The sequence below is a fragment of the Hirundo rustica genome, chromosome Z (assembly GCF_015227805.2).
Source record: "Hirundo rustica isolate bHirRus1 chromosome Z, bHirRus1.pri.v3, whole genome shotgun sequence".
In the NCBI taxonomy this organism is placed as follows: Eukaryota; Metazoa; Chordata; class Aves; order Passeriformes; family Hirundinidae; genus Hirundo; species Hirundo rustica.
In genome coordinates this window covers 22,143,006-22,165,254 of record NC_053488.1, presented here as the reverse complement: position 1 = coordinate 22,165,254, position 22,249 = coordinate 22,143,006, and the positions used below count along the sequence as shown (strand labels likewise).

General features: G+C 42.7%; 2 protein-coding genes across 2 annotated transcripts in view; one reads left to right on the top strand and one right to left on the bottom strand.

Annotated features, from left to right (window-relative positions):
- The window catches only part of FAM219A (family with sequence similarity 219 member A), a 107,113-nt gene extending 95,072 nt beyond the window's left edge, over window positions 1-12,041 (bottom strand). The window contains exon 1 of the mRNA XM_040089975.1: window positions 12,030-12,041. Within this exon, the coding sequence (XP_039945909.1) occupies window positions 12,030-12,041 (12 nt within the window). The remainder of the gene's footprint in view (window positions 1-12,029) is intronic.
- A 652-nt stretch (window positions 12,042-12,693) lies between these two features.
- DNAI1 (dynein axonemal intermediate chain 1) overlaps window positions 12,694-22,249 on the top strand; it is a 139,090-nt gene continuing 129,534 nt past the window's right edge. Inside the window, exon 1 of the mRNA XM_040089974.2 lies at window positions 12,694-12,772. Coding sequence (XP_039945908.1) covers window positions 12,740-12,772 — 33 coding nt within the window. The 5' untranslated portion in view covers window positions 12,694-12,739. The remainder of the gene's footprint in view (window positions 12,773-22,249) is intronic.

The following is a 22,249-nucleotide window of genomic DNA, read 5'->3' as shown; positions in this document are numbered from 1 at the left end:
GTTGGTACCATGAAATAGTGGTTTTCATATCTTTGTTAAAGAGAGAGATGGCACATATGTTCTCCATCTCATATGCAGACCCAACAACCGGGGTCTCAGTCAGTGAAAAGAGTTGAAGTGTGCACCTCATTCACTCATTTGTTAAATCGAGCACAACTTACGGTCACAAACCAAGCAGAAAGCACTGCTCCTCTAAAAGGCACTACAGAAGCGCCTCTAATTTTTAAGTGCCACCAGTTAACCTTGTGGGACAAACTTTTTTTACTGCGTGGGGCTCCATGTGAAGAAATTTTCTCCCAAAATTCAGCAATTAATCTTTGAGAATTCACTGTTGTAAATATAGAACCTTAGAGTTAATAAAAACTCATATCTGACAATTGCCCACAGCAGCAGAGGGGAACTTCTTTTCTGCAGAAAGCACGAATTACAAATTCTATGTAGCTACATAACCCAAATAAAATATTCTCCCATAACCAGATAATCTCTTTATAATAATTCTTACATGCACAGCATGGATCATCTCAGCTATTTTCACAATTACTTTGCCCTAATTTTTGAAAGAAGTACAAGAAATTTTTTTCACAGAACTGCTTTTATGATATGCTTTCTAAGGTACATCCATTAAAGGGTTTGGCTCTGCCAGAAAGGATGAAAACAAGGGGCAGTATGACATTTTATCAGAGCAGCAGTGGAATGGCTAATGTTTTGCAGCATTCTAGACTGTATCTTCAGGTTTTGCATTAGCCTCCTGAAGTGGCAATTCCTGTCACTTAAACATCAGTACAGATACATCACAACATATTCTCAAGAAGAGCTGGACTTGCTCTAACTCCTTTAACAATACCCGTTTTCCCCTAATTGCAGCAATCATAACTGGAAGCTGATCTGACTTTTGACACACGTATTAACAGAAATGGAATCAGAAGCCAGCAATTTCTCCCTGGCTTATCAACTGCCAAGAACTCAACGTGAAGTGCAGCTTTTACACGCTCCAGTGGGCTAGGTGACCTCCATCCTCAGAGTCTGTGAACATGCTGTTCCTGTTACTATTCTCAGAACTGTAATTCCCATTTTTTCCCCCTTATATAAAGGAGAATTAGGATTAGAGATCTAGACAGACCCACAGGCCCAAAAGAGATTGGTAGGGGCAGAGAGGAATGGTTGAGACTTTCCCTGGACTACAACACAATTTTCCTGTAAGATCCTTTGAAGTTTTAGAATTCTAAGCTTAGAAAAGAAAGCTTTTTGTGCTGTTTCCATATCACATGGATCCTGTCAAAGCCCTATAACACACTTCCATTCCAACCCTAACCACATATCCCCCAGTCTTTTTTAAGGGATATCATGCTTGGTTTTCTCTTTCTCCACATTTATTCCAGAGACAGATGCTATGAGAAACAATGTTCAGGTATGGTGCATTGCCTTGTGCTTTCAAAGTAATTCTGCATTCGCTACCACTAGGGCTCAATGCCACAACAAACAAGACACCAGATAATTTTGATGACAGCGGCTGTCCTTACGCTAATCTATTTTGCCTCTGGAACAAAGATGTCCTACAGAAGCATTAGTGTAAGGGTTGCTGTAGAGGGGAGGCTGCGCAGTCAGAGCTGGTCGCTGTACTGACATGGGAGCACTGCACATACCTCTGCATACCTCCAAACTAGTGAAGACTGGAAGGTTGAACCTTCACTAGTTCTGTGCCAACAGCATGATCGCCCCTTTCCACGCACTGACTGACAAAGCAGTGATTGCAAAATCTGTATGTGGTGTTCAGCTGGAGAGTCTGCTCTGGCCATCACAGACAGTGTATTTTTCATTTGCATCACATGCATGTTGTTGGGAAAAAAGTCATGCTTTCATACAAAGAAGTATATTGTTTTTAGACACGTCAGACACAAGATCCTGTCAGACAAAAGCTCTGCAATGTCATCTCTGGTTAGGAACATTTGTATACATTTTTTCATTTCAATTAACAACATGCACTCTGTGCAATGCACACCTCCTTCCCTCCCTCTCCCATTTCTCAGGTCAGTCTGCTCAAACAACTCCTTGGATGTTCGGGTTCTGCAAACTTCAGAAATTTTTTAATTTGTCTCTTATTACACATCAACCTATTTACAATAATTGACAATGAAATAAGTTTGATATTAGAGATTAGGCCCTACAATTCAATCATGACCAATGAGGATAAGACCCATGAGTATTAAATTTTAAGTACTTTACTATGTTAAACACTACAGGTAAAGTCTTTTTAATCAGAGATTTATAACCAAACATCCCCAGATACTTTCCTGTAGTTCAACCCTTAACCTGTACTGGTACATATTCCTCACTAGGTGCACAGCTCTACACTTACCTTTGTTGAACTTCATAATTTAATTTGAATCCCCTTACCTTCTCTTCTCTAACAGATATTAGACCTTCATGCTTCAACAACCTCCAAGAAATTGCTCTCCTAGAACTAGCTGTCTCAAAACATGGGAAGTCCCATTTGCTTCCCTTGTTCTATCATTAGTCTGCTGCAAGGCTGGTACCTCAGCCAAAGAGTGAAACGGGAACAGTTCACTGTCTGGGGACATGACATAAGCAATACTAATGAAAAAGCTTAGGCAACTGTAAATGGACCTCTTCTGAATTTACAAATGTGCGTCTAACTAACAGGTCCTTTTTCAATACTGCAGTACATTGCCAATGTGCTCCTCTGCAGGGACTGCAGTACTTCCTCACTTTAAGGGAAAAAGCAAGTTTCTTAAGTCTGAGAACACCACCGCAGAGATAAACACAGAAACTCAAAAAGCATCAAATTACCTTAGTTAAGTACACAAAAAAAGTGAAATGACGAACTGATGAAGACACAAATATAACTGCATTTAAGGCAGCAAAAGATGCTTGGTCCACCAGGTAAAGATCTACTGGCCAACTGCAATATATCTGTTTGAAAGAAAGGAGCATGAGACCACCACTAAAGCACGCTATCTCATCCCAGATAAAAAGTTCTTCCAATGCCTATGGCAAGCTTGCTGAAAAAACAGAAACCTCCATGTGTCAAATTCAGCAGGGGATAGGGAAGGAAACAGTAATTAGATCAGCATAAGCAACTCTGACATTGATGAAAGAACTAAGATTGATTTTCACCTGGTACCACATACAGATAAAAACATGAAACAAGAAATAACCTAGGTAAACATTTTGCTTCAATATCGGTGTACTAAATCACCAACCCGAATTCCCATGCAATCAGTAAAACATGCAAGAGAGAAATGATCATTAGAATATTGCTTTCTGCTTGGCTCACGAAAAAAGACTGTCTACAGGATTTGTTGGACGAACACTGCAGAGCCCAAAAGATAGGTCATACAAATGGGAGTTGGCTCAGAAAGGAAACTGAAAAGAAACTAAGAAAAATCAGTGTCAGACAAGCATAAGTCAAGACATCAAACCATGTCCAGGGAGGAACAATCCATATCTGATGGTGCTGGATGCTGAATGAAACAGCAGCTACTCAGAAAAGCTCTAACACAGACTATTCTGGAAGCATGCTAAAGATAGAGCTAAGGTAGGTTTGTTCTACCTGCTTCAGCACTGCACACAGAGTCTAAACAATGTGCTCTGGTATGCAGATGGTGCTGGGTTACAGGAGTCAATTGGTGGCCAGTTATTTGATAGTCAACAACTTTGTTCTATGCAGCAGAAATCGGCAGGCTGAGGAGGAATTTAACTATGTTCTACAAATCTAACTTGTTCACAGCAGAGGCTGCATCTCACTAGACACCTTGCCAGTAGAGCTGGAATACCTTTTTAAGATTAAACGATCAGCACGCTCCCTTTTCCTTTATGTATAGGAAATAAGGTCTTAACCATCTTTAAAAAGCCAGCGCTCTTCCCAGCAAAAGCAATGTGTCCTACACCCCCAGCTTTACTGAAAATACACTTTTCTCAGCCCACAACTAAGATGACTACGACTCACCTAGTAAAAGCAGTTGGGATGCAGTCCTAATACTCTGCACATATTTAGGAGAGCACTTCTTTGTAAAAGAAGTTTCCTGATGTGATAAACCTTGCTATCCTGTGAACTGGTGATAAATTGGTGTCCAAAAGGTGAGCAGATCTGCTAGCAATTACTCTTCAAAATCAAGCAAATTTCCATCTACAATTTCCTTCACTCCGACTCAGTAACCCTCAGAAACAAAGCAATGAAGCAAATGCTTGCTTCCAATTGCTTACCACAAAATGGACACAAATCCATTGCACAAGATGACAGTCTAAAACTCAAAGAATAATGGTCAGACTATGAAGGTTTTGAGCAGAACTGATGGATTTACTAGTGGCAAGCGGCTGCATCACTACAATATCAATTTTATAGTGACAGGTACAGAATAATCTTGGGGGAACCTTAAAATGGCACAAGAATTCACTGAAGATGTATGATATATGCAAGTGTGAGGGGAAAGTATAGACACATTTCTACAGACTGCCTGTGAAAGGTGACAAATAATTGATCTACATAGAAGCTGAAAGGCAACTACTCCCGCCAAGGTCTTAGACTGTCTAGAAAAACAGGCACACTATCATCACTGACTGACTAGAAGTCCTGCCATTAGCCAGCTTTTAATCCTCTACTCCACAGACCAAACTGGTGACAGGGTCTCCTCCTCTATCCTCATCAAGTTCAGGCTTCAATTTCACCAAAAGTAAAGTGTACCTCCAGACAGCTCACAGCCCTGTTGGTAGGCTGAGAGCTTTCCTGGAATGAAGGCTTTCAGAATTTAAGGCATGCCTTGCTCTCCTCTCTCACCCTGGAATTTTGCTCATCTTGTCTCTTTACAGACCTACCTCTGCCTACTGGCAGAGATAGGATACGGCTACATCAGTAGCAGAAATTGCTGTCTGAGTAGGCATTAGCATCAAGGTACAGATAACAAGCTCTTGGGAATGATGGTAGAATCCCAAGAGCGGATTGTGCAAATTTAATTGTTCATAGAGTTCACTGCCCCCTTTTAAATACCTTTCTTCACTCAGAAGGAGATTTCCAAATATGACTGACAGAACAACTGCTTGTTCAAAGAAGTGGAGAAGCAGGAGCAGTGTAGAGACACTGCCAGTAAGAACATGCTCCCAAATCCTGACAGGTCATTCTCCATATACAACAGCACATCCCTCATCACCTTCATTTGGGAGCCTGTGCTGGATCTCACTGCTGGAGTTTCAGTCTGGCCTGGGGTGGTAATAAAAATATTCCTGTACCTTTACACAACAGGCCTGAGATAGGACAGGGAAGTGAGAGGACAGAATCCCAACAAACTGAAGTATTCAGGGAGGCAATCTTTAGGCCACTGCTATAGATGACGTGACAGTGCATCAAAAAAAAAAGCTGTAAAACTAAAAGCAGCACTATTTGAAACCTTTTCCGGACCCAGAGTACTGCACCATTACAAATCTCATGTACTGTAGGCAGTTACAAAACGTAGCTGTGTAAGCCCCAGGCTACATTACAACTAATATATATAAGGATGACATTTTCATTTTAAAAGCTTTTTCCTTTAAGAAAGATGAGGGTTTTGTGTACCTGCACTACAGACCTAATGTAATATTAACATACTATTTATAAGCCCTACAGGTAGAGCTTTTCTTTTTGCTTTAGTTACTTTTGGTTTTCTTTTCTTCCAATTTTCCTCATTTTACGGAGAGATCTTAGCATGCAGCACAACTTTCTTAAGGTGAGATAGGCAGTATTTTGCAGAAATAAATAATGCAGATTGTGTAAGCATGCTGAGCACTCATACCCGCTGCTAACTAAAATCACAGTTTGTTTTTTTTAAACTATCTGGTAAATAATACAATTTATTTTTATTATCTTCTGATGTTATAAAACAAAGCTCTTAAGAAACACATTTCTGTACCTTCAAATTTTCTGAAAATTTTACACTTTCAGGACTGGTGCAGATTTGGCATTTCAGCAGAAGAGCCAGCAGTATCACTGTAGGATTTGGCTGAAGAAAATCCTTAGTTCGGCTGTCATCATCATTACTAGAGCTACCAGCCTGAGGCCCCTGCTGGCAAGGAATCAGGCCAGGCATGATGCTTCATACTGAGATATAGGAACCACCAGCCCAGTTTCTCTAGAAAGAGCTCTCATTTTTCATGTGGGCTGAAAACTGGGAAACTGAAATACTGCATTCCTGCTGTTTTCAGAAAGTGAGCCAAAGTCTTAGAAGTTTGTGTCAAAGCGCCACTGAAGTTGTTGCACCTTGACAGATGTGTTCTTAGGAGAAGTGGTACTGATGCCATGTAAGCAAAAGCACTTTTACTCTATTTTCATTTTTGTCCTAAGAACAGAAACTGCGTGTCTGTCAGTCTGTGGGAGCAACGTGTGATCCCATATTGTCACCAGTCAGTTTGCCATCACATGCCAGCCAAGGCTTGGTGTATACAAAAGACATGGGCTCAGGAAGCATCCATGTTCCAGTAGATTCAAGATACAACCCCACTTCACTGTGCTCGGTACCTTACATTTTAACAAAAATACTAAGGGTTTGGAAAAACTTTAGGTAACAATTCAAAACACAGATTAAAAATCACAGGGAGTGTGTGTGGTGAGACTGGATCTACACACAACTACAGGATTAGCCATTCTTATTTCAAAGGGAATTTTACTTCTTTTTCATCTGCAGCATCCTCACTGTTCAAGTTTTACTTCATCTCTCTCCCTTTAGTGTCTACTACTGCAATAAGAATTTTCTGTTAGGAAACCTTCCCAGGAAAAAACTTGGGAGAAAACAAACCATCACAACAAGTGCACCACCATCAACAGAGTGGGAAAATTTGACTAGTTGGAAGTTAAGACATCAAACACCAGCTCCATCAGCCAAGAGAGTTATCTACCAAGTGTAGGTGTCCCAGAAATAATGAGTTTAAGGCCCCATCATATCTCTGAAAACCTGAATTGATTTTATCTGGAAGTAACCAACTACACAGCAGCTAAAGGAGATCCTTTCTGTGAGGGCAGAAGGATCACAACAAGGTTGAGTTGGAAGTTAACAGAATCTAAGTAGAACAGAGTTCCTGCACTTGAGTTTGCATTGTATTGATAAGGATGACATGACACTAAGCATTAGCAGTAAACAAAACACCTTGTAAATTAGTTTATATTAATTTGAAATGGCAGACATTTTTAGGCTAGAAGCCAAATGTGACCAATATATAAGAATAGAAATGTGGATCAGAACAAATAATTTTCATGGACAGGCACAATATGAATGTGACCAAGTGCTAGTTACCACCCTGTATGCTCTTCTAGGGTGAAAATGTACAGAATTGTACCACAGTATCAAAATATGCAGTGTAATGTGTCTCTCCAAGATCTGAAACACTGGGCCCCATCCCATGTGACAACTGCATGATGTTTAACCAAGTTAAACCAGGTTAGCAGGTACTCTATGCCATCTTGTCCATCTGCACATAGCAACTGTCCCATTAAGTCTTGTGCTAAGCCTCTGCTTTGGGTCTGCACCAGTTACCCAGCAGTTCTCAAAACACAGTTGTGACAAGAGGTCACATAGAATCAAGTTAGCTTGCCTGACTTCACAATAATTATCCAAACAAGCTGGAAAGAGGAGGAAAATTACTGCCCACCTTATTAATTTCACATCACTGCATCCAATGTGAAGCCTTAGAGGGCACATATGACAGACCTGGCCAATACGCAACCAGCACGCCAAACACTTCTCAGCTCTGCAACATAATCCCTATCTGACTTGTTATCAGCAGAGAGAAACTTGCAGCAACCAGAGATCCTGGCAGGCTTTGTTCAGCCTGCTCAAGCTGGACGCTGCCCTTAGCCTTGAAATAGGAAGCCAAGGCATTGGGCTTGGTGGGACAAGGCTGTCAAAGACACAATGTTCCCAAACCAGACACATTGGAGCTTTAAAGAACTTCGTTTTGCAAAAAACCATGTCAAGTTCTCTATCCCTGCTCTGAAAAGAAAGCACTGGTTATTGACAGGATGTACAGTCAGTAGACACCAGATATTAATGCACTATCACCCCTGACAGACAGCTGATCAATAAATAGTGGCAGGTCAGTGACAGGTCTGGAGGGTGGAAGGGTTCAGAAAGGCTTCAGACTGCTTTCAAAGAACGATATAGCTGCTACATGCTGAAGAGAAGCCAATCTTAATTTTGAAGATGGGTAGACCAGCAGGCCTGTCAGATGGTTTCCAGACAGATCAGCAGCAGTTGTCATGGAGTTCAATATAAAGACATCAAAAGCCAAGATGACACTTTATCCATCAGATGAACAGGCATTCAAAAAGCATGTATGCTGGTCAACAACACAAAGTTCAGGATTTTGAGCAAAACCTAGCTTCATAAACCTCATTTCAGGACCTGTCACACACTGGCCAGCACTGAGAGGGAACAATGCTTTCCTGGGACAGCCTGTTCGCATTGGAAAAGGATGAAAAAATATTTCATCTAGTGTATACTCTGCAAGTCAAGCAAGGGACCTTTTTTTTTTTGTTTGCTTTTAGCAGAGAATAATGTTTAGAAACATTTTTTTTTAAATATATAGCTTCAGTGGCAAGTCACAATGACTTCTAGGTAGCATGTGAAAAACAAACTTTTACTTCAGCTTTCTGGATGCAGAAAAGAGTGAAAGTCACATCTCTCCCTAAGATCATTGGAACTGAAAGATTTTAAACTGGGAAGAAGACAGTAAGTCCTGAGATGATAAGGTTATTCTGTACTTTTGTGCTGATTTTGACAGGGATAATGTTCATTTTCTTCACAGTAGCTACTATGTGGCTGTGTTTTGGATTTGTATTGAAAGCAGCGTTGATAACACAGGGATGTTTTAGTTATTGCTAGGCAGCGCTTGCAGAACCAAGGTTTCTTCAGTTTCTCACCCCACCAGCCAGAAGCCTGGGGGTGCACAAGAGGTTGGGCAGGCACACAGGTGGGATAGCTGACCCCAACTGACCACAGGGCTATTCCATACCATATACTCAGCATATAAAGCTGGGGGAAGAAGTAGAACAATGGGAGATGTTGGGAGTGATGGTATTTATCATCCCAGGTATTCAATAGGCATAACGCAGCCTTCTTTTTTTCTCTTGGCATGGCTGAACACCTGCCTGCCCAAAGGAAATGAATTCCTTGTTTTTCTTTGGTTGTGTGCATGGTTTTAGCTTTACATATTAATCTGTCTTCATCTCAACCCAGAAGTTTTCTCTCTTTTACTTGTCTGATTCTCTCCCCCATCCTGATGTGGAAGTGAGCAAGAGACTGTGAGTGATTTATTTGTTAACTGGGTTTAAACTGCAACCTTAAAAGTACAGAATGAGAGGGAGAGTGACAGACAAACTGCAATGGTAATGGCACAAAGCAGTAGTATTGGCAAGAACTATGTTACCCAAGCAAATAGGACAAACCCCAGACCTGCAAGGATTCTTGCACATATGCAGTCCCTATCTGCAAAGTACAGACCAGGAGCTACAAAGCAGAGGAAACTACCAGAAATGCTGTACCAAACTTGCTACACCCCATTTCTGAGACTATTGTCAACATTTTCATGCCTGTGGAAAGATCCTATACACTCCATCACAGCAATTGTGTGTATAGACCCCCAAACCATCAAGATCCCCCAAACCACAAGGTTTTACTATGAGCTCCAGTAGTTAGAAAAGAACTGAAACCCTGAAGCACAGATTCAGAATATTCTTTTAATGCAAGTGTTAAAGCCCTTTCTGAAAATTTTCTAATTCTTCCATGTCGAAGGGAACTGTTTCCTAAGCTTAATACTACTGCTGCCCAATCCACCATCCTACCCTGAGACAACTGGGTTGGACCAGAAAAGCTCTTTGGATTCTGCCTGGTTCATGTCCATGTTAACATGCATCTATCTGCAAATTCCACTCTTCCACTATTATCATGGAGTTTCCAGAAAACACTTAAGAGTATGGTTTTGTCTGGCAGCAGCTTTTTCAAACTTTCTACTTTCACTACTACGCCTGCAATAAAACAAAAAAAGATGGGTATTCTTGTCACATTTGTTGTGTCTTCTACATAAAACCCCCCAACAATAAGTAGGGAATGCAACAAGCCCACATCAGCTTGTATGCAGTTTTTTGCCCTAACACAAAGGTTTGAAGCCAAAGAAACAACACCAAAAAAAACCCCCAAAAAACCTCAAACCCAAAACACAAACATCAAGAAAATCCAAAAAAAAACAACCCCCCCACAAAACAACAACCAAAAAAACCCCAGCCCAAAACAAAAACAACCAAACCCAGAACACAACCCAAGCTAAGCATATTTTCATAATTTATCAATATTTCCACAATAAGAGAAATATTTTTTCTTGCCACTGAGGGATAAGTAGACCTTGTAGAGCTCTTCTGTTCAAAAGACATTTATTGTGCTCTCAACTTCTTACAAACACTAGCTGCAATAAGGAGGTGAGGTTGTGTTTACATCAACTCTAAATAGTGTATAGTTTGATATATTAGAAATTTCAGAAGTGCTTTAGTGCTAGCATAAACCTGGCAATAACCTATACTCACCTGCTGCCAAAAAGAACGGTGTAAGTATTTCATTAAAGTTCTTTCCACCATCCCAAACAATTCCTATGCCTGTCTCACACAATCAGATGCCAAGATGGGAACTGCTTACTCCAGGTGCCAAAATGAATCAACACCTTGAGCAAGCAAGCCCATTATCCAGCTTTCAGTTTAAGGCCAAGATGAACTGTATTTCAACAGGTCCCAGGTTACTAGCAACACACCTCCAGGCAGAGACTGAGGAAGACAGGAGTAAGGAGAAGGGAAGACACAAGAAAACCTTCTACCTTTCTACCACAAGGTAGAAAACAGAAATGGGCAAACACAATCAGGAATCCTGTGGCAGGCAGATGAGGCACTACACGTACACAAACAAGCCTGTGGCATTGGAGCAATGCAGCTACAAGCTCCTAAAAAGTCTTGCACTGCTTGATGATGGTCTAACATCTCCCCTGGCTGCCAGCCAGCTGGCCTTCCTTCATAGCTCATTTCAGAAGCTATCAAAAGTCCAGGACCACTCTACCTGCCCACTTAAGCATCTGCAAAGTCCTGTGAGCCTGCAGACTTCCCTCTCTGCAAAGATTCCCCAGGGTCCCATGTAGTAGTGTAACCATTATGTCAGGCTTTTCAGAGCTCATTAATTGAGTATAATTGTGTCTACAATGTAAAAAAACATCCTGATATGAAAAACACATGCCATGGAACGGCATCAAACACTCACAGATTGCTTTCCTTACATAAATAATTTTCTGTGAGCAAAGCTAACTTGACAGAGATGTTTCTTTGCAGAATACCTGGACTTTACAAAAGGTAAGCATCTCCTCACTGCAGCTTAGCGTCGAGAGCAGGCTATAAATGCATCCTCGGAGATGGTCCCACGGCTTCACTGCGCGTGTAACTTCACACCCACCCCGCGCAGCTCTGCTGTCCCCGGGGAGCATCTCCCCGCAGCTCTCAGCCCGGGCTAGGCACAAACACCGCCCCATTCCTCCTTAGACCTCACATATCTTGTAAAAGTCAATTAAAAGCCCATCCGCCCTCAGCGCCTCTAACCGGGCTCCCCAGTCCCTCCGCTGCTTCCCCCTCGTCCCCGGGTCATTCCCGTGCCCGGCGGCGGGAGAACACCCCGGGATGCTCCGGGAGGAGCGGCGTTTCCATCGCGGCAGGAGCGGAGCCGCCCGCCCGCCCCCGCCCGCTTCTGCTACCGACGGCGCTCAGGGACACACCGGGGGAGGAGTGGGAGGAGGAGGACGAGAAAAGAACGGGGGGCAGGATAAGAGGATGGCTCGGGATGACACAGCAGCGGCCCCGGGCCCGCCCGGGATGGCGGCGGCGGCAGCGCCCAGGACACCCCGTTATGTAACGGCGGCACCGCCCGCCCGCAGCGCCGACACCGAGGGCGGGTGCGCGAACCCCTCGGCACCGGGGTCATTTCAACTCGGGCACAGCGCGGCCCCACCCGCCCGCCCCTCACCAGCGGCTGCATCTCGGCGCGCACGGCGGGCACCTGGAACCGGTCTATCTCCTCCATCATCTTGGCGGCGGCGCCGAACGCGGCGGGCGGAGCGCGGGAAGCACGGCGGGCGGGCGCGGGCGGCTCCTCAGGCGCCGAGAGGGGACAGCGACAATGACAACGACACCGCCCGCGGCTGCGGCTGCCTCATCGCCGCCGCCGCCGTGACTCAGCCGCGCCGCTTCCGGGTCCGGCCAGCGCCCCGCCCCTATCTGAATATTCATAAAGGGCGGGGCCACTGTCCCACGTTCGGGGCCCGGATGCAGGGTTCCGCTGCCCCCGCCTCTTTTATTTATATTCATGACGGGCGAGAGCGCTGTCATCGGTGACCGAATGGTGGTCTCCCAGCAGCCCCGCCTTCTTTTGAATATTCATTACGGAGCGTGACCGCTGCAACTAGTTTTGTGCCGGGTCTCTCCGTTCATCGTGACCTCGCCCCTCATTTGAATATCCATCGGGGGCGGGACCACCCGGCTTTCGCTGCGCCGCGGAGCGTGAGCTGGAATGTACCATTCCCTCCCTCGAGGGGAGAGCGGAGGGGGGGGGGTGGTGGAATGGCCGGGACCACCCACCGCTTCCGGCGCGTTGCCATGGTTGCCGCCATCAACTTCCGGCGCTTCGTGTAGGCGCGGGACTGAGGCGAGGGCTGGCCGCTGCAGTGAGGGGCAGCCATGCCTGCCAAGGCGGCCGACAAGAGCCGGCAGGTAAGGGCTTGCCGCACTCCCCTGGTGGCACAGCTGTGGTGGCGTCACCGCACGGGCCCGTGACGTCACACCCAAATTGCGTCACTGCGGCGTCTCGCGGGAGGCGGTGGCCCACCAGAGGGGACGTCACTGTGCAGCCCCGCTGTGACCCTGGAGTCATTGAAAACCGTTATAGTCACGGACAAAGACCCTCTAACCCTTTAAAGTTAGAAACTGGTATGTTTATTCACCGGCAGGCGGCGCGGAAGTCATATTCGAAAGGCATGGCCGCGCCGAACAAGGCTCTTTTCTATTTATTTTCCAAGATCTTACATACAATACGTATGCATAACCCCAGCACCTCCCATCCCCGCTCTGTAGTAAAATGACGCTATTAGTCATTTGTGCGTGTACAATTCTTCTCTTGAATTGGGTCGGTGGTCTCGAATTGGGTCAGTGGTCTCAAAGGATGAAGTCAGGAGAGTCTTCATCAGGTCTCTGTGACCCTCTGGCACGATCCAAGGTCCCCTGCTTCGTCATTGATTGATACCAAGTCCAGGTGCTGGCCATTGTTCTTACTGATTTCAATCTGTTCTTAGGGTTCACTTACTCCACTTTTTCTATAAACAAGCTCATAATATAACAGTTAGCCATCTAATAATCATTAACCTACCATTTACTAATCTAACTTACATCTTGATCAATATAAATTGCTTCTAACCTTTAGCTAAAATCTTAACTCTTTAAAATCATGTTTCACCCTGTTGCTCTCGGCTCCTGCTCTGTGCTCTATTCTTGGTGTGATCCCCCAGTGATGACGTTGTTGTTCCCCAAACCTCCACCTGTGATGTCATAGTGTGCAGTGCAGATCTTTCCCTCCTGGTTCACAGAATCACAGAGTCCTTAGGGTTGGAAGGGACTTCCGGAGATCACCCAGTCCAACCCCTCTGCCAAGGCAGGGCCACCTGGAGCAGGTGACACAGGAACACATCCAGGCGGCGTTTGGATGTCTCCGGAGAGGAGACTCCAGGAGCTCCCTGGGGAACTGCTGAAGTGCTCTGCCACCCTCAGCATAAAGAAGTTCTTCCTCAAGTTGAGGTGGAGCTTCTTGTGTTTTCGTTTATGGACACTGCTCCTTGTCCTGTCACTGGGTACCACTGAAAAGAGTGTGGCACAATTCTCTTGGCACCGAGCTTTGATATATCTATATGCATTAATGAGATCCCCTCTCAATCTTCTCCAGATTGAACCAGGACAGGAGTGTGTGAGGACATGCAGTGTCTCCTTATAAAATAGATTTTTCCGACCCCGAATCATCTTTGTGGCCTCGTCTGGACCCTCTCCAATGGCTCCTTGTTTTACTTGTGCTGAGGAGCCCAGAACGTGACACGGCACTCCCGATGTGGCCTCAGCTAGTGCCCAGTGGAGGTATGGGATCACCTCCCTTGACCTTCTGGCTGCCGTCTTCCCGATGCACCACATGATACCATTGGCAGCATGAGTGCACTGCGGGCTCATATTCATCTTGTCACCTGCCAATTTACACCCAGGTCCTACTTAAGCAGAGCTGAGGGGTTGAAGTGAGAACTTAGGTTGCCCCACATATCTGTAACCCATGGGACTGGGTGTGGGAGTGGAGTCAGCACAGCTTCTATTTGCCTTGTTGAATCCTGGCTGCATCATATTGTGTCACCCTGTCCTGTCAGCTGCCCTTGACACCCTGAGAGTTCTGTGGCATTTCACAGAATTTTGTGGCATTACACAGCTGTTCAAACCAGCCTGTCCCAAAGCTGCAGCATCCCTCACTCTGTCACCATGCTGTTCAATCCTGTGAGACTACAAAGTCTTCAGACATCATTGTCATGCCATTTCATCATGCTTCCAGTATGGAACACCCCTTCCAAGGCGGGTTCTAATGCACTCAAGGTGTCTCCAGCCTGCCCAAGGATCTCCTGAGCATACAGGATAAAATCCTTTTTGGTAAAAAATTTTTAAAAAAATCTTTTAGTTATACCCAGCTGTAAGTTTTGTCCCTTTCCTTTTGCTTTCCTATTTGGTCTTTGCTCATCTCAACCAACGAAGAGGAATAATTTGCTACCCTTCCTGGTCCTAATCCTAAAGTGCTGTGGGGGCTGGGTCTGTGAGACCTCACTGTAATCCTTTGGGCTCTGTGTGGACATGTCTGCATGCATCTTCTTTTAAGATGAAAAACTCAGATTAATTCGATTGATTCTTGGGTCTTGTCTGCTACAGGAGTATCAAAGTGTTTAATTTAAGAGCGAATGATGGCCTGGCTAATAAAACTCTTTTGTTAACATGTTTAGATGAATCCCAGTGTGCTTGATGTTAGGGTTGGTGGCAGGAGGGTTAGCAGGCATGTAAACAAGTGTGAGAGGATCACTCTGATGTTCCTAATCCCCTTGTAAGTACTAATAAGTGCAAAGATACAAAGGGCTTTATAAAATTTTCAAAGGGCACGAACTCAGAATCAAAACTCACATCCAGTCCTAGATAATGAAAATGTTTATGCTAAAATTGTAAAAAAAAAAAAAAAAAAAAAAAAAAAAAAAAAAAAAAAAAAAAAAAAAAAAGATGCAAACTAAACCAGAGACGAAATGCTTGTTCTGAATTTCTATTTCTTTTATTTTTAGAATTTCCACATAAATATTTTCAATCATTTTCAGTAGCCATTATTACAAATACTCTGAAATGGAGAAACTTTGATTGACATGTTTGAAAAATTTAATGTGCTATAAAGGCATTCTTTTTATTTTAAAGCTCTTGAAACATCATAAACGCTTCAAACTCAGAGAATGTTTGGCTTTTCATATAACTTTCATCACAATAACTTAAACGACAATAATTTTAACTTGTCCTTTGTTACATATCTTATATTTACCTTGAGCTTATTAATTCTGATTGCTGTTTCACATCCTTTTGTCTGCTAGAATATTCTTGCAGGGAGGAATTGTGTGATTGACTACCTGGTTCTGAGTCCAGAGACTCTCTCCTCATTTTCACTGGCTCAGAGTACAGATGACATCTCAGTGGCTTTGGGAGGTGGGGGGGGTCAATGCCTTTGCACTACTCACTGCTCAGCCAAGGCCTGATGTTTGATGACTACTGGGCCATAGTGGCCACTGTAAAACTAATTGGTGGGTCAAGGTTTAGATTCCAATTATTGACAAGAATTCTTCTGTAGTATTATGCTCTTTTCCCCTGCCCCTGTGCTTTTTATGCTTCTGTTTTTTATATATTGCTTATTCTGCTCTGCCTCTTGGGTTTTTCACTGCTGACTGCTTTCACTTTGAAAATTTTCTTCCTGAGATTGTTCTCAAAGCTGGAATACTTACCTGTACACCTGTTCTCTTTTACCATATATGACTTCCAGCTCCTCCTTTGCTTTCATGACTCCATGTTCTTCACATGCTTTGTGATCAATTCTTATTTTTTCCTTCTTCTCCCTTATATGGGGGTTGTCTGCTCTTCTTCTGTGCCTGTCTTGTGTCTGCCTTCTCCTCTAGCATCAGTTTCTTGCTTTATTTCGCCCCTTTTTTACTTTATCCTGGTGATTTCTGCCTCCATCTCAGTCTCCAGCCACCTGATGGGTGAAAATATGTCAAAATTGGGTTGATCATAAGGCTTAAAGTCTCTGGTGTTCCAGATGAATTTCTTGACTTGACCAAGCTTTATTTATAAATGCCTGCAGGCTTTCGTATGTTTGTCTACATTAATAAGATATTTCAGTGTTTCAGTGTTCAAAGTCTTAAAATAGTGTTGTATGTCTGGATCTTTGTGCTTCCAATGAAGCTTTGGAAATGACACCTATGTATGTTCTGTACTTGAAGAACACCATTCCTTTCAGATCTGAAATACGTTACGTACAATTGAGCTCAAGAGCTTTTTGTAGGGATTTGGAATTATGGAAAGACATAAGCCAGCTTTCCTACATCAGCCTGAAGGGAATGGGTGCATCATATTCTCAGCTTCCCTGAAAATTTAGGTCTTGAGCATGGCAAGCAGAACACTCAGAAGTGTAGTGTTAAAAACACTGATGCATGTGGCATGTGCATGGACATGCCAAAAGCGTTAGGGTGAGGAACAGTACCCTGTTGTTCTTGTGTCAGTCCCGTGTGTGGTCTCCGGGTGATGAGAGAAAGTAGCCAGTGATTTTGAGATTGTTATTTTGAATATATTTGATAGGTTGGAAGTTTTTGTTTCAGATTTCCATGCCTTTGCTATGTAGCTCAAGGAAGAACGTTGAACGAGCTGTGTAGGGCACCCTGTACTTATTTGTGTCTCTGTGGCTGCATCCACCTCAAGGAGAAGCAAGATCTTATGATGATTCCTTAACAGACCTTGCACACATTTGGATTTAAGATACAAAACCAGACTCTTCAGTTTTATCAGATAGGGTTAACCCCACTTGCAAGAACAGGTCACTTAAGCAGTGCTAAGAAAGGGTCTGAATTGGGACAGAGGCATTTCTTGTTACCCTTGTAATCTTGCTGACATTGAAAGAGCTTCTTTGCTGTTCAGCATGTCATAAAAGAAACGAATAGACCCCTTCCCCAAATACAGAAAGCAATGAGACACAGTTTACTTTTTTTGTATTTTCTTACTTTCTTTTTTTTCTTTTTTCTTCCTCTGAGAAGGCTTTTAAGGTGCTTACTTGTTCTTAAACATGCATTAAAACATCCATGGAATATAAAACAAACATTCCATTTAATGTCATGCAGAAAACATTATAGAATGTATTGGCAAATAGCTCTTAAATTGGCATCCCTAGTGTGTGCGAATAAATATCTGCTGCAGGGCAGGCTGGAAGTGACTTTATTTCCATGCTGTGATTTCTTGCTTCTTGTGCCAACTGGTGATTTACTATGGAGTTTGCTAATATTCAAAACAGAAATAAAAAGCTAGCAGGAAAATTATGAAATAGTTTTACAGAAATGCCAAGCTTAGCTCTCAAAATGTCCTTTCCTTCAATTTCTTTTAGAATCCAACAAGCACATTACTACCTTACAAGTACATTACATTTCCCCCACAATTTTAGTTAATCTCTGTTCTGTGCCGTAGAGGAAGTGGGAATGACTGTCTCCACTCAGGAAGATGAGTTAAACTTAACAGGAGTGTTCTCTGATTGCTCAGCCTTGTAGCCTGATTGTATTATGATGACAGCTAGCACGGGGAGCAGAAAGGCTGCAGGAATGTCTCTTTACTGATATTAAAAAATTATAGTCTGGGTTTGTCGTTTGCTCTGATGAGTGTTTCATTAATATGTAATCAATTTTCAGCTCGTGGAAAATTTGCTTAATATGAACTGACACTTCAGCTTGATTTAAGCATAAGGAGAAATTTTGCATAGTGGTGTCTGGCTTCTCACCATACGGTGACCCATAACAAGATTTAGTCTGAAAGGGACAGTTTATTCTGGTAGTATGGGAGAAGGATGTAGCAGTCATCAAAGGCTGTAGTGATGACCCTTATCCTGGATGGCAGCACAGCACATGTGGTAACAGTAGTTGCATCTCCTGTTTGGATAGTCAGGGCTGGCCTTGACACTGAACCTGAGGAATAGACACATTTTTCCTGGAGGATTTCTGTGCTCACTAATTCAGGATTCAACCTGGTTTTAAATGAACACTGGCTCTTGAGAGTGTATCTCTGCTTCCTAGGTCACCAGGATGATTTATTTACCACTAGAATCAGAGGATTTTTGCAGCAAATGATAAAATAGTTGAAAAGCAGGGTTCTAGAAAAAAGCAGTTCAGAAGGAAACAGACTTGGAAAAAACTTCAGAGATTTTGCTATTCAGTCAAGAATACCCAACAGTAGTAGGTACTAATAATCCTGTGTGTATTGTATAAGTTCAGTTAATAAGTCTCAGATCAGCAATTAGTGACTGTCTTGTCACCAACAAAAGGAAGAGCAGTGTGAAAAAAAATGTGGATAGAGTAAACAAGAGCAAAACCTGAATGTATGGTGGAATGCGATGTTTTTATTTTCTTCATTGCAGTGTGATCTGGTAACATTACTGGAGAGCTGAGGGCAAAACTTCTCCAAAACATTACAAGTCTTTGATGATTGCCCTCACCATCTTTTTTGTTTTGGATGCAGAAATATGATACCTCTTATGAAATGCCATCCTGGTAGGGCTTTTTTTAAAAACTTTTTTTTTTCATTTACAGCAATGGTCTTTAGAAAGTAGCCAGTACTTTCTTCTTATTTTTGTTTTCCTATTTTATGACTACTGAAAAATTAAATATATATTACCCAGACATCCTACCCAAAATACAATTGGAAATGCTTGTTGGATGGTTGAGCAGCAGGAAGACTCCTTGCTGAAGGACTTGATTTTGCAGCTACTTATACCTCTCAGTGGCTTGTCTGTGATAGAGGGAGCTGTGAGAAGTGAAAGGAATATTAAGCTGCATTTAAACCACCACTTTTCATCTGTTTTCTCTTTTCATTTTTATCATCCTCTTGGATTATGGTATCTTTGCTGTAATCAATAGTCAATTTGTCTTGTAGCATAGTAGATGTCTGACCCAGGAAAGAATTCCTAGCTGCTGCTGTCGTACACACCCTGGAAGAAAGATCCAGAAAGAGACAGTCACTTGGGTCTTCTGTAGCCTTCCTTTAAGTACTCTGACTGTTATGGGCTTCTAATATCTTTTTGCCGTTTCAAAGTGTGGAAATCTGTTTATTTACTTAATGTAAGTCATGAGAGTAAAATGATTAGCCTCCATTAGTTCTGACTCAGGAATTTTTCTATAGAGCAGTTGAGCATCTCCCAGAGTGGTCAGAGTTATGATTGTGACCTGGATGTGAGAAAGTCCTTAATGCCTCCTGCCTGTCCCTTAGTTCCCTAGCAACCATGTCTCCTTTTATTTTTTTTCCCCTCCCTAATTTAAATTCCTCATGATTATTCACACTCCTCTTCTTGTTAATGAATATTATTAGTAAAGCCAAGGATATAAGCACATTTATTAGGAAGATTTAGGAAGGCTGGGTGGTTTTTTTTTTTTTTTTTTGGTTGGTTGGTTGGTTGGTTTGTTTTTCTGTAGCAAAAGCATCTTTAGTTTAACTAGAATTTGCTAAAATGTAACTATTTGGATTGAGTGGTTCTTTGTTTGATGTCTCACTTAGGCTATGGATTACAGAAAGCCACCACCACTCTAGATACTGAACAATATAAACCAATAATCTATAGCAACATAAACTGGAAGGACTGAAGTGAGGCATGAAACCTACAGAAAATGAAGTGTGTGACTATGGAATTGAACTGTGTATCATAATGTCTGTGTCCAATGGGATGAAATGAATGTTTCCCTGGCAACCTTAATTCTCACATTTTCTAAGTTCTGAATGCTTCTCTTTGAGATATTAATATTAGACTGTTACCCTTTTTTTTCCCTGTAGCTAAGGTGATACACAAAAATGTGCTTGAATTTTCAACATGCATATATGTTGCTGTGTGTTATTTGTTTTCATATTGTATTTCATTTTTATATTGAGTTTTATGTTATAATGGTTTGTTCTTTACTTCCCTGTTCTCCTGGAAAATGTTATATCCTGAGGTTTGTCCCTGCCCCTCTTCCCTGTCCATCCTCCCACACTCCTCCCAGTTCCCTCCTACAGGCCCTGTCTGTCATTTGGCTGTTCCTCCCAGCTTCTGGAGAGTTCAGGTAAAGACATCAAATGATGGGGTAAGAGCCAAGAAGGTTCCTCCCTTTATATTCCCATTAGTTTCTTTAAATGTCCCTCCAACCCTGTTCCGCTCCCACCTTATCCCTCACTGGGTGTTGGTTTGTCCCCTCCTTTAGCCCCTTCCCTGGATATAAGCCCAGACCATGTGGTCCCAGGCATGAGTTGGTCTGAGCTGCGGTCCGAGGCAGATGTCCGAACAGGATGGGACAAAGGCTGGAATAAAGACCTTGGATTCATCCTCAGATCAAGTCTGACTCCTTTCCTCTGCCACAGATGGGGTCTCTCTCTCATGATAAGGGGAAAAAGCCCGCTCGCCACTCCCTGGGTGTTTAGGACCCAGGAGAGTTTTCCTGTCTTGTCACAGTCTCAAGCCAGCCTGGGCAAAATGGAGCCAGTAGCTCTGAAAGAGACAAGCAACACCTATATATTCAAGTTATTGTAAATATTTTACTAGTGAATATATAATCATTATGGTGATTCACAGTTATAATTTATTTTTTATTTGTATTTCAGATGTGTTTGTGACCTCTTCCCTATTGTACAAACACTGTGTGATGTATTTTAGGTGCCTGTCAGAGCAAAAGGATTACATTTTTAATCATAGTTTATGGGTAATGCATTGTTACAGTAAAAAGAAGAATGAGGAAGCCATGGTGGCAAGACACAAACCACCTAGATGCTATTGAGGACTCTTTACAGCTAATGTGGCAGAGAGAACTTTTAAGAGAAGGTATGAAAAAGGAAAGTGTGCTGGCTTTGGAAAGATTTACAGACAGCAGGAGCTTGCAAAAAAACCCAGCAAAAGAACAAACCACAGATACACCAATAAAAAGAGATGTCAGGACTACCCTTTTCACCAAGCAGCACAGCAATATTGTCTGTGCTATTACCTGAATTAGGAGACAGAATAAAAGATTTAGTATTCTTGATTGACTTATGTTTGCTCCCCAGCTTGCTTCTTGTAGTAGTTTTAAACAGATCTAGTTTTGATGACCTTCACCTATTGCTAATATTGCCAAAATACTAGGATCTCATCTTTCCTCATCTAATTTTTTCGTCTTTGTGCCACATTCCAGCTGGGTTCCAAAAGTTTGAGATACTTTGGGATGAACCTTCTGCAGCATAAATGGTGGTAGCACGAATGGTGCTTGCAGAGAAAAGTATGTTTTTACTTTTTATGCTGTAGAGTACTGAGTCAAGTGGAGTTACAGTCTCTACCTTGACTTGCAAGACTCCAGAATATCCAGCAAATAAATCATTCAACTTTTGTTGTTGTTGAAGTAGGTCTCTGCATTGTGAGGGATACTTTATTTGGGGAAGAGACAAAAGTTTTGCTGAACGACCCCAGAATAAGCTAAGGACCTGCTCCTTCTTAGACTGCGCCAGGTATGGCTGTCCTATCTTTGTGGAACACACATGGAAGAAAGCCCCAGACCCACACTGATCTCTGTATGTTGGCTCCCATCCTCCCACTGCAGGTTTATCATGTCTTTGGCATGGGCTGTGTCCATACAGCAGCATTTGACCAATAATCTGTGTGATAAAAGTAGTTCTAAAGTGTAACTGTTCAGATTGGATGCAGTGATTGGAGCTTCTTTAGTTCAAAATATCAGACATAATAAGTAAAATTTTATGTTCTGTCAGTCATGTGCTCGCTCCCTACTGTAGGGAACTACTTTGCTGAATTTGAGGGAGCCCCAAAGCAAGTTGTCACAGCAAGTAGAGACTGGTAGGAAAGCAGGCATGAGGCATGGAGAAGGCTGGTAATCTCATGGACAGATGCAA